Source organism: Pterocles gutturalis, unplaced genomic scaffold (assembly GCF_000699245.1).
Source record: "Pterocles gutturalis isolate BGI_N339 unplaced genomic scaffold, ASM69924v1 scaffold49460, whole genome shotgun sequence".
Classification (NCBI taxonomy): Eukaryota; Metazoa; Chordata; class Aves; order Pterocliformes; family Pteroclidae; genus Pterocles; species Pterocles gutturalis.
The window spans coordinates 855-18,325 of record NW_010145265.1 but is presented as its reverse complement, the minus strand read 5'-3'; the positions used below and the strand labels follow the sequence as shown (position 1 = coordinate 18,325).

General features: G+C 38.6%; 1 protein-coding gene across 1 annotated transcript; it reads right to left on the bottom strand.

The window, feature by feature from the left end:
* Positions 1-6,020: 6,020 nt before the first annotated feature.
* Positions 6,021-16,401, bottom strand: RIC1 (RAB6A GEF complex partner 1; the record flags this gene model as incomplete). Its single annotated transcript, XM_010085316.1, has 10 exons — positions 6,021-6,306; positions 6,706-6,894; positions 7,027-7,204; positions 9,623-9,817; positions 10,623-10,909; positions 11,940-12,073; positions 12,184-12,342; positions 12,666-13,394; positions 14,298-14,414; positions 16,263-16,401. Coding segments are annotated over 10 exons (2,413 nt in total), but the record flags the coding sequence as incomplete, so codon positions are not given.
* Positions 16,402-17,471: the final 1,070 nt, after the last annotated feature.

Genomic DNA, 17,471 nt, shown 5'->3' with positions numbered 1-17,471 from the left:
TCTAGTTTATTGTAAAATTCTGTCTTTGTAAATAAAAGTAAAACTTAATCAATGAAACCTGATTTTCAGTGTGATTAAAGGCATATCCGAGTTGTTTTTATTCATTGCACTAATGTTTTATTTAAGCTTGGGGTAGAAATACTGCTAAGCGATGCCAGAGTTAGAGCTATGTGGAAGAGACACATGACCAAAGAATGTGAAAATTATCTGAGCTGAGAAATGTTAAAATGAGGGCCCTGGCTGGTTGCCTGGAGAGGAAGGTTCTTCATAAAGCAAGATCTGATATGGAAGAGTCAGTGGTAGCAGAGCTAAGTATTCTTTGCAAAACTGATATTTGAGAGCAAATTTATTGTTGATCACTGGTAGAAAAACAGGATAGAAAATTTTGCTGTTTCAGTATCCATTTGCTTCTCCATTAAGTACAAGCAGATTAGTCTTCTGCTACTGTGGTTTATTATTTCTCATAAAAAATATTGTGTGTCTTACTGTGTGAAATATACACAAAGCAAGGAGCTGGTAATTTTAAGGATAGAAGGGCATGGGAATAGAAAAAGTCTCTATTTTTAGTGGGGCAGTAAGCAGCTAGTTGACTGGAATTCCCATGGTCATCTGAAACAGTTTACATGAACACCCTTTTCTAAATTGTTTGACTCTTCTTTAATGCTAGAGTTCTTCCCTGACTTTTGATGGCTTTGGGAATTTATTGTGTTCTCTATTACCATACATAGTACTCTGTTACTTATCTATAGGTAAAAGAGCTTCAGAAGTATTTTATCAATTGAAGTACGTGTTTGCAAAAGAGGCCTGTGCATGTTATGGTTCCACAATCTAGTGCAGCATTAGTGTGTGCCATGGTACCTTCATATTGCCTGTCAAGTAAAAACACGCATTTGAAGAAAGGAAGTCTTGGGATAGGTGCAGTGAACAGGAGGATATCAGCTATTACGCACAAAGTGACAGACTTGGAGCTGTTCTGTGTTAGCAAGACCTGTCTTTAATGTCAGTTCAATCTAGGTCGGGTTGCAAGCCTGTTGAAGAAACACTAATCAAATATATAAGATCTAACAAGTCTAAACAGAGATAATTGTAGCATATGGGACAGAACTGCTGAAGAGTTTGCCTGCATGGTAATGCTGTTCAGTACTTTTTTTTTTTTGGGGGGGGGGGGACTAAGCCTAATCCAGTTCTTGATAATAATCTGGAAGGAGCCTGCAGGATGACCCATTTTAGAACTTGATATGTGGTCTTAGTGAAGGATGGTTAAAAAATCCATGCAAGATCAGTAAGCCTAAATGCTGTTACAAAACTGTGTGGTTAGACAGTGTAAAGTTCTGTAACTGTGACTTCTGTTTTGAAGACAGAACATGGATTTTTAGTCTCCATGAAAATTGGCTCCAGTCTTGGAAGATATATTAGTCCTAGAAGTTAGTCCAGTATTAGTGTTTACTGCAGAAGAGTTCCTGCTGGGCTGCAACACTTCATGGTTCTGTCAAAGCTGCAGATGCAGGTTGAGAACATGACAAGGATAAAGCTGAGACTTGAGCAGAAAGTATAGGTCAATTTAGGGTGATGTAGTCACTGCTACCTGCATTTCAAGCAGGTTGTCAAGTACCACTGGCCATTAACAAAACAGAAATTTCCATTTCAGAAAGCTGTAAGAATCAGTCTTAAAGTTAGCAGTAGTTTGTCTGGAAAGGAATAATTCTCTGTTTGGTCTGAGACTGGAATGAATACAAGTTTCAAAGCCAACAGGTACAGGTGAATTCAAGTAACTGTTTTAGAAAGCCGTCCATGGCATGGTTTATTCAGGGATGCTGCTTCTTCTGTGTGGTGGTAAGGTATTTCTATTTTGATAAAAATAATTTGAAAAAAGTTATGGAAGAGTGGTTAGGTGCCTTATGGCTGACCTGACTTCAGCCTCCAGTTGTGGACTTCTGTACAGACCCTTCTCTGGTCTCTCTGGCAGAACAAACTCAAGTTTACTTATTTCAAGTGGTACATGGTAAATAGAAAACTCATCAAGTTGTAACTTTATTTCAGAGAGGTCCCTTTTCTTTGTTTAAGCAATAGGACTACTTTTACTACTCACCATAAGCTGGCATTCAGCTTAACTGCCCACTAAAATATCTTGACTATCTTCAGCTATATGATAGTAAACTATGATGAGACAGTAAGTTGCTTCTGTGGCCTTTTTTCAGTTGAAGCCAGCTTACCACCCTCAACATGTCACCCATCATCTTTTGTAATATCATTATAGCTGTAAACAACTTCCCCTCTTAGGTTATAAGGAGACGAAGGGACCTCTTTTGTACAGGTTCTGGCTACATGATGCATTCGTGTATTTCTGTTTACTTAGCAGTGGATCTGAACCTGTAGCTTACAGACACTTCAGGTCTAAAACCACTTAAGGAGGTTGCTTTGAACTAAAACAAGACTAGTGAAAAATGAGCTTCCTTTGATTGACAAAAGTGATAGTGAAAATGATCCTCAGAAATTAGACTTAAGCAGTTTTGCAAGTATACTCTGTGTAAGAGGATTTTTTTTTTAAACAGGTGGCAAGGAATCCAGCATTGTTGCTGTTTTTCAGAGGCAGTAATTTTGTACAAGATGAGAACCACATCAGGAAAACTTGATGATATGCATGTGCTGGTGAAGGAGGAAACGGGACATCTTTCTATGCTGTTAAATGCTAAATGCTTAAGCAGGTCATGCCGGGAAGAACCAGGGCAGACAGTTTTTGTGAGCTGGATAAGCAAAGTGAGAGGAGAGATAGTAAGTTAGAATCCCACAGAAAATGTTGACCCTCAACTACTTAAAGGGTTAATTTTTCAGTTGTAGATGAATAAACTTTTTGTGGTGGGTTACCCTGGGCTGGCGGTCTAGTGCTCACCAAACTGCTTTCTTATACCCTCTCCTCAGCAGTCCAGGAGGAGAAAATAAGATGAAAAAGCTCATGGATTCAGACAGGAAGGTTACTATAACAGGCAAAACAAACTGGCCTTGGGGAAAATTAATTTATTGCCAATTGAAAATAAAGTGGGATAGCAACAAAGAAAAAAATAAAAACACCTTCCCCCAACCTGCCCTTTCTTTGCAGACTCAACTTCATTTTTCTACACCCTCTACCACAATGCTGCAGAGGAATGGGGGAGGTCATGCCTCTGTGCTGCTCCTTTCCCTTCACCCTGTTCCCCTGCTCCAGTGTGTGGTTCTGCCCATGGGCTACAGTCTGTCATGAACTGCTCCCCTGTCGATCCTCCTCTGGATGGGGCAGTCCTTCAGGAACAGACTGTTCCAGCATGGGTCCCCCAGGGGCCGCAGTTCCTGCCGGAAACATTTCCTGCGTGTGCTCTCCATGGGCTGCAGCTTCCTTCGGGGCTCCTCCACCTGCTCCGGTGTGGGTCCTCCAAGCCCACAGTGTGGGTATCTGCTCCACAATGGGTTTGCAGGAGGACAGCCTGCTTCACCACAGTCTGAAAAGATTTAACTGCTAAATAACAGTAGCCAGATACTAATATTAAGAATGTTAGTCTATGAGTTAATGTATATGTTTACTTGCAGAGTGGATCCCTCCTCCAGGGCCTCAAGCACCACCTCCTCCTGCTCCTTTCTTGTGGGCCTGGCTGTCTGCAGGACTGTTCCTCACATTTTTTTCCTCACTCTTGCTTTTCACAGCTGCTGCACAGCATTTTTTTACCTCATATTAAATATATTATCAGAGAGTAGGCACCAGCGTGGCTGCAGGGCTCAGCTGTGTTCCATGGCTGTGTCTGACACAGGGGCAGCTCCTGAGCTGTGCTTCACTGAGGCCACCCCTGCAGCCCCTCTTGCTACCACACCCTTGTGCCTAAACCCAATACACCTCTTTTCAAAACAAAAGATGCATGTAGCTTTAAAGAAAGATGCACTAATAAGGTAATTTTAAACTTTGAAGGCTGATGCCTTCATCCTTTAAAACAAGCCAGAGGGTATGATGTAGCCAACCAAAAAAATCTTCATTAGGTAGTTTCTTTGAGAGCTTTGTTTCTCCAAGATAGCCTACTTGAATTCTGGTAATTTACTGTCAAGGGCTTTAAGTCAGAAAGTTATTTTCCACAGGAGTAATTTTAAGTAAAGTTGAATACATTTGTCTTTTAATTACAGGTATAACAGCAATGAAATTAAAATACAAAATTAGCACATAAGATTTGCATAGAGTTTGTTACTACTAAAGAAGTACAAACTTCTAAAATTTCACAACTAAAAAGATTTAACTGCTAAAGAACAGTAGCACTAATAAGATACTAATATTAAGAATGTTAGTAAATCAGTTAATGTATGTATTTACTTGGACAGATCCAAAACCTGAACAGCAGAAAGCTGATCAGGATGGGTTTGGCTTACATCATTACCACAGAATCACAGAAAAATATTAACTTGAAGCACAGTTTTTATTTCTTTTAACATAGATTAAGCAGGTTTTCTTTAATCATAAAAAAGCTTTAAGTATCCCCTTATAACAAAAATGGATTTTGATGTCAGATCACAACAGGCTTGCTTGTAGGTATGATGATATACATTATCTATAACCAGTAGCTAGAATGCAGACTAAGCTTAATGCTGGGACTCTTGAACTGTATTTCCTTCCCATAACTTTTCTATTATTTTCAACTCTTAAATGGAAATTCAAATTACATTCACTAATTACCCCAGCTTTCCAAGTAATACTTGCAATTATTGCACTTTTACGGGTTGTATTGGCTTAGTAAAGCCATTCTAAAGCAACAGTTTAATATTTGTATATTTTAAAGCACTTGATCTTATCTACAAAGGAAATAAAGATGATAAAACCACAATTTATTTCAACTTAATTGTGAATATTCTTAATTTTCAGAGTTTAAATGGATGCACATTTAGTAACTACACTAGAAAAGCAACAGATGCTGTAACTACCCTACGATGACTAGTTTGGTCCATGTCAGTAATCAAATGATGTTATAAAAAATAAACTAGTTTATTTTGTATAAAATGAGTAATGTTGCATTTTCGTTCAGATTGCACAGTACAAACAAGCTAATATCTAAATTAATACTGTTACAGGTAGTTATTACATAGAGACAGCAGCTAGAAAAAATAAGTACCTCCAAGCAAGAGACTTCTGCAGCCAGCTTTCCATAACATTGTATGAAAGTTGAATATGTCTTAGTTACAAGTATGCATATTATAAAATGTTTGAAAAATGTTTAAGTATGAGCTGTTAAACTAATTTTCCATAGCAAGAGTATATGATGATTATTTACATTTTAAAAATCCTTTTTTTTTGGAAAAAATTTACAATGAAATAAATAACCTTCAGCAATCCCTTAAACCCAACTACAAGATCTGTGAGTGGCAGTAAAAAACAGGTAAGCCGCCTTGTGTCAATGTTAGGTCAGTAAAGTATGCCTCATCCAGAAAGAAGTGCAACTGTGCTTTAACTCTACTAGTCATCTAGAAACATGCACAATACATACAGGTACCTTCAAATATGGTACAACCTTGAATATTTGTACAAGAGTATTCACAGAAACATACAATATATTTTACAGTCCTTTAATACAAAATATCAATATCAAATCAATCTGAACTGCATTGATCAGACATTTCTTGGGCAGGCAAACTGCCAAGGATAACAGGTTTTAAATTTAATCCCCTCTTTGCCTTTTAAACTCAAGAGATAAGTAGTTTCTTCAGAACACATGTTGGTGATGTAAAGGTACTGATCAACATTAGCTGAACCTGTCTCCATATGTATTCACTGTTTCTCAACACTATTAAGTATCAAAACCTAAAGCTGCAGTGTGAAGAGTGCATAAAAAAAAAAATCTTGCCTCCTCTCAAAATTATTAGGTGAAACTGTTGCTTAGTTATCCCCACTAAAGATTTCAAAGATTGAAATATATTTAAAAAAAAATAGTTCAAATCCAAAACATGGAAGCATGTCTTAAGAGCTGGTTTGCTTCCTTTCACACCTGATGCTTGGGAAGTTGTTCATCTTCTGTTTAAGACACAATACAGTCATAACTGCCTTCTTGGAATGAATCTTCATCCTCTGTCTTAGACTTGTCTTCTTCATGCCTGCTTGCATTGCTGTTGCCAGCATCACTCTGAGGATTAGGGCCATGGCTACATGAAGTCCTGCTTTCCTCAACTCTGGGGTTCACTTGTTCAGTAACCTTAGAAGGATTCACAGGCTGAAAAGCTTCAGGCTGTACTTGCTCTTCTGCTATTTCACTTAGTTTCTGGATCTGTGGTTTGATGATATTTAGAAATGGCTTGTACCCAGGGCTAGCAAAATAATGGTAGAGAACACCGTGAGTGAATTAAAAAATAATAGTTGTCATATGCCTGAAAAGCAGCTTTTCTTTGGAGATGTTTTATATGAATTAGTATCTTCTATAATTCTTCCTTTAGAGAAACTTAGTTGTGGATTTTGTTTTTTTTAATAGAGGAAAAACACAACTATAATCAAATAATAAAATTTGGGGGGGTTGGTTGTTTTGGATTTGGTTTGTTGGGGTTTTTTTCCAGCTTGATCACAACTGTATTAAGTGATTGTTCTGAAATTTTCTGCAGGAGTGCTTTTAACTAATTGTTTCAGCTAGGGCTGAGATAAAACAACGTTATTTTTCAGGTAACTGATTATCTACAAATGGAATAAAAATTAAAGTGGAAAATAACACCTACCAATCTGTAGAAGCCCATTTGTCAACAGCATATAGGCCGGTCTTGATATTCTGACAGATTTCTCCATCAATATCAGAGGATTGCATTATACTGAAAACTTGGTTGATTACTGAAGATTCTCTGAGGATAAGGCCTATGATAATACACCAATCCAGACATCCTGCTTCCATGAAGATATGTAGCAAGTACCTACATGGAAAAAAAGTCTACTTATTTCTTTTTCCACTTTGAAGACAAAATCCTGGTGTGATTCTGTAGACAGTGTTTCTTTCTCCTAATGCTGCATACTAGTTATTTTAAGTTTCAAATTATGTTACTTACCGCAGCTGCACCTGTGACTTGTGCGGCCCTTTACTTGCTAGTTCTAGGGAGATATGTTCAAGCTCTGACTGAGTTAAACTTAGACTGGAGAAATTTTCATCCACCATGGTCCAGTCACCATCCACCATAGAACTTGTTTCAGTCAGGTCTGTTGCTGAACCAATGCTGCATTCATCACCTATCAAAAACACTCAGAAACATAAGGGAAAAAGAAACTACTTACTTTAGTAAGACTCAGAATTTCTGAACTACTTCCTATAGAAATTGACAAATTACACAGTAATGCTTTGCTGTGTATCATGGAGCTAAGAGGTTACTTCAGACATACTGTCCATCCCACTTCATCATTCTTGTCACACCATAGAACTATTATTGCAGGAATACAGTAGTTTCTCTATCAAATAAAAATAATTCTGCAGCATAATATCAATAAGGGTTCCTAAAGATCTGTTGGCAATCATTGTAAGAGCACAGGGACAGCCTCTTACATACTGTAATCCTAGAATTAAGTCTGGAGGAAGGGTTGCAGTCTGTCTAAAGATACTGTTTTCTTAACCTTTAACTTTGTTAAAAATAAAGATGCAATAGCAAGTTCTTTTCTTCATAAAAAACCTTGAAGATTCTGAATGCTTGGTAATGTAAATATTTAGCTGCACTAATTACAAAAAGTAAGTGTTTCTAAGAAAAATATGAAGAGAGGATGTAGCAACAGAATTTTCACAGGAACAGTAACAGGCTGCATCAAAAGAAGCATTAGCAGCAGGTCGAAGAAGGTGATTCTTCCCCTCTACTCTGCTCTCGTGAGACCCCACCTGGAGTACTGTGTTCAGATATGGGGCCCCAAACATAAAAAAGACCTGGACCTGCTGGAGAGAGTCCAGAGAGCCACAAAAAACAATTAGTGGGCTGGAGCATCCTGGAGAAGAGGAGGCTCAAAGGAGACTTAATAGCAGCCTTCCAGTACCTGAAGGGGGCCTACAGGAGAGATGGGGAGGCACTCTTTATCAGGGGGTGTAGTGAGAGGACAAGGGGTAATGGTTATCAACTGAAAAGAGGGTAGATTTAGACTAGACATTAGGAAGAAATTTTTCACTGTGAGGGTGGTGAGACACTGGAACAGGTTGCCCAGGGAAGCTGTGGATGCCCCATCCCTGGAGGTGTTCAAGGCCAGGCTGGATGAGGCTTTGAGCAACCTGGTCTAGTGGAGGGTGTCCCTGCCCATGGCAGGGGGGTTGGAACTCAATCTTGAAGGTCTTTTCCAACCCTAACCGTTCTATGATTTTATGATTCTATGAAAACTAAAACCATTGCACCCTCGAGAAAAGTTTCCATACTAGATACATCTTTTCTGTGGAAAATGTTGAGAAAGTCAGAAAGTTATTTTATTAGTTTCTTGCCCAAGAATACCACTGCTGGGTTAGTTATTTGTGAAATTATTATTAGAATTCAGCTCACAATGTTCAAAGACTACTGGTTTAGTTTGACTTTAGAAATAAACTGCTTCAAAATGTATCAAAGTCCATTGAACTCAAAGGTATTCATCCAGCTCAGAAAAAATTACATACTTGTTTATTGAAACAGCAGTAGTGGCAGACGGCAGTACAAGATACAATGAAAGGAGAAATAAATCTTCCCCATTTAAATTATGCTTTTTTATAGAGTTCTATAACAAACTTACTTAAACCTAATGCCTTCCTGCAGTCTCCAGAAGTAACAAACAAGAGAAACAGGAGGGGAAATAGAATGAGGTAGTGCCCAAGCAGAGGGAGAGAACCTCACTCTTTCTTCATTTTTTAAAGCCTATCAACTTGTTAAATAGCAGCTCCAAGTGCTCTGACTCCTACAGCAGGCCCTAGCATCTTGGTGAGATTGTAGTTTACACTGAGGTACTTAGGTCTTTGCCTTAATAAAGTGGAAATCACATCATGACATAGACACTGTTGAAAATGTTGCTCTATGGTTGAGGACAAGAGGGAGTAAAAAAAAAGAATCATCAGAAAAACATTCCCTGTTTCCAAGTCAGAAAAGATTAATAGAGAATTAAATTCCCCTTTGTATTTTCATGAGCTGATCCTACATTTGAGCTTTTAGAAAAGTGATTTAAACAAAGCCATAGGAAAAAATAAAACTATATGGGACTATAATTTCCTCAACTTCCTCAATAAAGAATGTATCTAATATCTTTCTGAAGAAATGCAAAAGCACAAAGTTCATCCTTTAGAACAGTGCCAACCTGTGCAAGAGGTCAACCCATACAGGAGATAAAACAAAAAAAACAAACAAAAAAAAACTTACAACACTTTTCCCAGCCAGTCTGTAAAAATTTTAAATGTCAAGTTAACACTATAGACAGGAACTTAAGAAAGTACCAATTTCATATTTGACTTCAAGTACGTAAAGATGTACAACATGGGTATTATCTTTCTGTTGTAAAAATTCCAGTTCACTTTTCAACAAGTCCTTTTTTTTTTTTCTGAATCATGGTTATCAACAGCTGAGAAGCAACAATACAGCAGTGGCATGCAAGTATCAAAGTATCAGTGCATACTTCCAGGTGTATTTTTGCAATGAGCAGACAGACAGAAGAGTGACTAACCTTTACTTAGCAATGGAGAAAGGAATGCATCTTGCATGTGTGGTCCATGGGATGAAACAGTGTCAGTCTCTCTCTGAGAGGAGCCGATAGTGCCAAGCCAGCTGCGACTTCGAGGTGTGTCTGAAACCCCTGTGTCCGTTTCCATGTTTACAAAGGTGTCTGCAGACTGAGATTTTAGCAGCTGCTCCCCCATGGCTAAAAAAAGGAACCCACCAAACCAAGGTCATCTAACCATCAACAAGGAAATTTTGAAAGTTTTTTCCAGGTATTTCAGGAAGCTAAAGCTTGTCTTTAAGTCAATATCCAATTAGTTTGCGCTGAGGGATCAATAAAAGCAAGGGCACGCAGCAAGTTTAGGTATTTCAAGAACTTCTGATTAGCTTTTTATGTCAGCACTGGCATAAAAGAAGTATCAGCTGATAAAGTGTTAGCATTAATAGAACTAAATAATGGTGCTGCTGCTACCAAAAAGAGGAAGATTTGGCAGTTGATACCAACTTTGCCCTAAGAAGATAAACTACTGAACTGTGAGATTAGTAATACAAAGGAAGTTTACAGAAAGTCTTCACAATTCTTACCCTTTAACACACAGCAAGTTTCAAATATTAGGAATGTTAGTTTTTTAAATATAAAAAGTTAATCAAAACCTCATCTAAAGTATGTCAAGAATGCTGATTTTGGTAATTGTCTAGTGTCAGAATTTACATTAGAGCAATATCCACATTCAACTCAACATCTGCACAAGTGATGTACCATTCAGTGCACCTGAGAAAGGAAGAAACCTCAACAGAAGCAGTAGTGTAATCAGACGACACAAGAGATGCCATCTGCGCTAAACAGAATCCCTACAAAAAACACACCCTGTGTGAGAAAGCTGTGCAGGTGGCAAGCCTGTTTGCTGTTCTTTGCTTGGCTGAACTGAGAAAGGACAGATTCAGACTCATGGGTATAGGATTGCAAGAGGGAAACCTAGCCCAAAGCCACTCAGATGTTACAGCACCTGTCTTGTACTTTCCATTCTTGAAAGGTGAATTAATGGACGAAGCTGGTATGACTGGAAATGGCCAGAGGAAATCCTTGTGTAGCTTTTTCAAAGCGAACACAAAATCGTCCACGCGGGCAGCTCTGGCTCGCTCCTTGCACAGCCAGCCAATCAGCTCAAAGCCCAACTGTGCAGCAAAGCAGCCAAGGTCTTTCAGCTTGATTTCCTCTAGCAGACGCCGAGCATGCCGCCAGAGCATCATGTCAATGTACATGTTCTCGGCACAGTCACTGTCTTTACTCCACCTATAGACAGACCAGAGAAGAATGACATTAAGACTGATAAAACACAGTTGCAAAGGCTGTTGGCCACAACCACAGTACACTGAGTGACCAGAGTAGTACCGGGAGCTCTCTATATCCCAGCAAAAGCAGTTTCCACCATTCCTTGCTATTTATGTTCTCCAGAGGATCCCACTGCCTCAACAGGTAAGTGAAATAAGGCAATGAAGTTACAATAGCAGCGGTGTCCACAGAGTATTAAATTATTAGCAATGCAGGAAAAAAGTGAAGGAGGAGAGATAAAAGGCAGATGCCACTGCAAAGTGACCTCTGAGAAACAAGTTTAGAGAACAAGTAAGTATTCATTTAGGACCCTTCCTATCAAAACTCTTAAGATGGTACTCTCTGTGGAAAATTACCAAATAATAGCATTTGAATTTGTACTAAGATCGGTTTGAAGGTGTTATATGGGGAGAAAAGCCAAACCAAGATAATAATGAATCTCGGCTCAGTGCTGCTTCTGAACATTAATACCAATCAATATGAATTCTGTATACAGCAGTATATAGGGATTCACCCCAAGGTGTAAAAGGCTCTATTTATGGCTTGGTCACACTAGATCAAGATGTGCACAGCACAGTATCACAGTGCAATGTGTACTATAATGCTGCAGTACTGTGAGCTGTTCAAGACAATCTTTCAGCAAAACAGATCCTTCAAATATAAGGCATGCAGTCGCACTAGCTATTGGTATTACTACATATGCATCCAGTGGATTCAGAGGCCTTTGGTCAGCAATATCCATGCAAGCGTGTGTGTCCATATATGCACAAAAACTCACACACATTTACATGTGTGAAAATGTATTCTCCCAGGAACACAAGAGAGGCACAGACATTACTAGAGTCAGCAAAAGACAAATGCAGAAGGATATGGGGGGAGACTATGAAAAACTTAACTCCATCAAATAATGTACTTCTACAACTTAAATTAGTAAGAGAGTAAGTACAGTACCTAACAAAGTGGGGAAGGAGATGACATTACTACCAATTACCTTTTTCCAGATGGGCCAGAGGGCATACTCAGGGTTTTTGTCAAGTTAAATTTGCTATGGAGATTCTCTGCTGATTGGGATAAACTAATGCTGCGATGTCTGAAGAACTCAAAGCCACTACTTGAACTAGGTTCCTAAAACCAAGAAAACCCAAACGTACAGTCAGAGGAGCAACCATACTGTATAATTGCAAGGTTAATCATACAAGGCTTGATGCACAATATTTTCTATTTTCATCACAAACCTGAGTTGTTGGTGTAGCTGGAGGTGTCTCTGTTTCTCCAGAGCCAATGGCTTTAAGAAATCTGATCATATGACGACAAAGATCCCACTTCCCCTGCTCTAAGGCAGTATTAAATAGGAGAGTAGCATGTTGTCTGCTAACTGCTGGAACTTCCATATTCTGCAAGTAACAAATTGTAATTAAGTCATTTGATTCTGCCATCAAGCAACAGAAGTCCTGTTAAGTCAAGCTACATCATATCATGTTCACGTATACCACAGATAAGAAGAAACAAATATCATGCAGTTATTTTCCTTTTTATAACAACAAACTAACTACTTGCATTGCATGATGTTCCCCCCTTCATAACAGGACATAATCTCAACAGAAAACTGGTAAATTAAAAATCTGTTTAACATGCACAGCTTTGGTATGACAGTATTTTAAAAATACTACAATGTTAGTAAATATCACATCTCTTGCAATTTATAAGGTACCATTACCTGCAGGATAATAAGGTAAGAGGCAGCTGTATCCAAGTCCTGGGCCATTAAGCACTCTTCAAATAAGTCCTTTGGGTTTCCAACAGCAGCAAAAAGGTAATTCCACAGGGCATATTCTGTCTTCCTAGCACAATGAACAACTGTCTGCAGGAAGAGGGGGAACTCTGTAATGAACTTCGCCACAGTGGGAAGCAGAGGGTCGGGAATGGGTTCCCGCGAGGTAGCTTCTTCTTCCAGCACTTCATGAAGCATCAGTTCTAGTACATGAGGAAAGTATGGTAATGTGGCACAGGAGTGGGCCAAAAGCAAGGCTTGTTCACCGAGGTTCCTAACCAAGAGCTGGCGTAAAATGTGATGGAGGTAGATCTGAGAGGTTCTCTCAACAATGCAGAAAGGAAAGAGAACCTCCAAGTGTTCTCTAGCACTGGTTTGAGTGTATAAACAGTCATAGAGCACAGTGTCATTAACAGCACCAAGAACCAAGGCATCTTCAAACAAAACAGCCAATGGGTATATGTTGATGTGGAAAGGCAGCATGATCCGTCTTGACAGAAAGGAATGTGGTTTTCGATGATCTCTGGGAAACAGGGGAAGCCAGACTTTCATACCTGCCCCACCACAGCTGAGCCACAGAGCCTCCAATAAGTGGCGTTTCTGTTTGTTGATCCTGCAAGTAGTCCATACATTTTCAACAGACTGGGCTAGGACAACTGGAGCACAAAAAGGCAGCTATTTTAAAAAAAGAAAAAAAAAAAATCATAATTTATTATACCTTTTTGGTTTTTTTACTCTCTTTGCAAGAGCTCTTTTTTCAGCTAAGAACTACTCTCTTCAAAACATGTTATTCTTTTAACAAGAAACAAACCTGCTTATCCCTTAACTGCACACTAGCACCTGGGAAAACACCATTTATTTCTTACATTAACTCAAAAGACATTTCTTTCTTTTTTTTAAACCTCCTTATTCTTGAGTCAGGAAGCCAGAGCGGTGAGAATAAGGGAGTAAAATAAAAACCTGCTCTCTGCTTCTTCAGTTAGCCCAAAAGTCCAACCTAGAGCTGACAAAATTACTAAACCACTACATTTGCTAGTGTTTGAGCTGCAAACACATTGAACTTTTCAGATTTCACTGTCCTGAAGTGCTTGTTTCATGCAGAAATGTTATTTCATCAGCACAGAAAAACCGCAAAGTTCAGCCATTGATGTCTATTACTGTTAGTTTTACGAACTCTTGTAAACATACTCTGCAAAAAAAGATAATGTTCCGTAAACATACAGAACAGTTTTAGACTGGAGATTTTCTCTCATCGGACCATACCAAATTTTGGATAGGACCTTTATGCTCAAAACGGATACATTTCAATGCAATACAATTAATAAACACAAGTAGTAAATACTTCAGTTAGACATTTCACACGATTAAGAAGTAACGTTTCACAGATTCTTAGAGGAAAAAAAAAAAAGTCATGGGAGTAGTGATTTACTTCCAGCTAACAATTCAGCCTGTAAGCATAGACACTGCCTTGCATTATAGATCTCTTTTGTTTATGCCTGGACACTCCCTTCCACAACTTCTTCAGTCACTGACAACATCTTTGAAGCCATATGCAATATTCCACATATATTTACTCACATGTTTCCTTTGATAAGGATTATTATCCTTATCTCGTATCTGGGGTCCAGATCGATCCCTTTGCAACATGATGAGTTGTCCTGCTAAGTTTAGCATAATACTTTCAGCCTCACAAGCCTAAAGATAAAAGAGTATCATGCAAATTATTTAAGCTTTTTGAATGCATCATTTTACCCATAACCACAATACAAACTCAGAATAAAGAGAGTAAATTAACTGCACTGCCAAACAGAGATGACTAACAATCAAATTCAGTGCAGAAGGACTCAGAAAAATCAAGAACTGAGTACCTACAGATAGATAAATTCATGTAGTTCTTGTGCAAAGGAGTAAGTACTGGAAGGTTTTTTGTTCACTAGACTCACTCCACGTGTTTATTTGATATGGGCTTTTTCCAACTATGCCTGTCGACATGGGCAAGCCACCAGTATTTTAAGGAAAATAAAGCTCTGTATTCTCATCAGTATCACCACTATACGATTGTCAGTATCTGACTGCAAAGACTAACAGTGGTACACAAGCCAAAAAAAGTTGAGCCAAAAAAGGAATGTAACCACACTTGTGGAGGATCTTGAACATTTCGAAGCTGCAGTTACAGAAAAATCTTTCTAGTTACACTTACCTAGTTTGCTTATCAAGAAAGCACAGTATTCCTTACAAAGATTTATTTCAAAACTTTATACATAGATAGAGGGCCTGTACAGTAAATTTGCAGCATCGGGGTTAAGGTTCCTAATAGGTAAAAACACTGAAAAGGCTGACACACTCCTCTAAGTCAGACACATTGCTTTGTCTACTGTGTAGTGTCATACTCAGTGCTAACATTAATACTTCTCTTTTGTTCAGGAGGATTGAGAAAATTTGAAGATAGGGCTTTCAGAAAGAAAAGGGGTAGTATTTGTTCAGGCTGAAGCTAAGTTCAAAATTATTACTAGTGCTCTAAATTGCTTCAGTAGATTTTTCTCAAAATTAGGAAACAGTTCAGGAATAAGGATGCTGTCTCACAGCAAGACGAACTAGAAAACCACGAGCACATTGCCTTTTATGCCCTTGTCTACGATTGTATCAAAGTCTCAGGACACATGTTGAGCATTGTGGGACACTAAATCAGAATGAACTGAAGGAAGCAAGCACAAACCTTCAGCTTTCCCATCTGTTTCCCATCTTTCCCATCATAGCTTTCGTATCTGCCAGTGGCTTTGGTATGCAGAGAAAAATACGCACCTTCACATGTCTAGGTGCCTGCCTCACAGACAACACAACTTCTCAACAATCTTAAGGTAGCTGCTCTGATGAGAAAACACGCTTTATACTGCAGCTATCAAATAGTTAAGTTTAATTTGTTTACACTAGAAAATTCCAAGTTCTCTTTGCACTGTGCTTTCAGTGGCCTAAATAATTTCCTGGAGTTAAAAGCAGGGCTTCACCTTCACACCTTAGTCATTATTTGGCTGTTGGCCTATCTTCTGGGGTAACTAGTGGAAGATATTATCTTACTTTATTTTAGCATGGTAGGAAATCAACTAGAAGTAACCTTATAGGGTCTTATGCCATCTTTTCCTTTTTCCTGTTCATTCACTGAGTAATGCACCCATTGGTACAAGAAAGGTAGTTCCCAATGCCATGGATCACTCTGGTGCTCAACTTTTAATACACAATAGTGAAACACACCCTTGAGATAGTTAAGTTTAATTTGTCCTCCAAGATTTGGCCCCAAACTTCAAAGATGACAAGACAAGATATGAAACAGAAATAAGAGTCTGGGTTTTATTTCCAACCCCGCCCACTCCCAATTCATATGTAAAATGTCTGTATAATAAACATCACAAAAAACATGTTCTGTGTTTTACCACATAGAAGAGCCACTGATTTATGATTCATTTAACAGCTAAGTAACCTTTGAGGACTAAGCTAACAAATCCAGGCACCAGTTATTTTAAATTTTGAGCACTATAGATCTGTTACCTGCTGAGGCATCTTCAAGGTGATGCCAGTCTCTGTCCTCACTGATGTCAACGTAACAGACACTACAAGAAAAGGATGAGGAATGTACCGAGACATGGACACTTCTTGAAGAACCTGGATACTGGCAGTAGGATTAAGACTGAAAGGAAAGACGACTACATTTAGCAATTTTAAAATAGTATTTAACATAAAATTAGTATCTTAAAGTAAACCAAATTAAAATAAGCAACTTAACCACAGCAAGCAGTTTACAGACCAAAATTACTTTCCTTTAACCAGGAATCCCACAGGCCCACATACCTACTCCTTATAAAGTTACCAAATAAACCTAAGCTGGGCTACTTTATCTTGATAGTTTTGAGGAATACAGCTATGAGTGGATAGAAGACAACATCAGATACTTCTGAATAAGACTCTATTCACCTTTCAGTAAGACAGTTGCAGGGTTTGGAATTTATTGGAATTTTCTTTGGAAAGCATTAAAAATATTTTCCTCTAAAATGGATCAACTGCCTGCTTTCTGCTGAAATAACAAGTCCCTTGTTGCTGAAACCAAGATGCCATAACTGTAGGAAAAAACAGCTGCTTAGACACTTCAGAAAAATTATCTGGGAATTTTTATCACCTTCTCAGGTTCACTAATCTTAACTGTCTGAAAGTAACTGGCTCTTATGTTACTACTACTTTTGCACCAAAATAGCTGGCCACAACCACACCATGGAACAAACTTTTTCTCTCCTTATCTTCGCTACTTTGCCACCTCTCTCACCAATTCCTACTTCTAATGTTAGAAACATTTTTTTATTAATATTCAAATACATGGCTGCCTTTTAGTACCTTTTTATGCTATTTATGTTCAGTTTTTCAAGTTCCCATCATCTAGAAGGTTTGTACAGACGATGTAAACGTTCATATATCAGTCACTACCTGCACACCTGATGTGCCTATCTGCATGCATGCAAGAGACAACACTCATGAACTATCACTTGTGCATACAGATAAGACTTACCTCTCTGTATTTTAAATATCTGATTCCACAAGTTATCAATCCAGGAGGAAGCAGTTAATGACCTGCTACGCCACCCGGGCACACACAAGTCCATGGGGCAAGATGGGATCCACCCGAGAGCACTGAGGGAGCTGGCAGGGGAGCTTGCCAAGCCACTCTCCATCATTTATCAACAGTCCTCGCTAACAGGGGAGGACCCA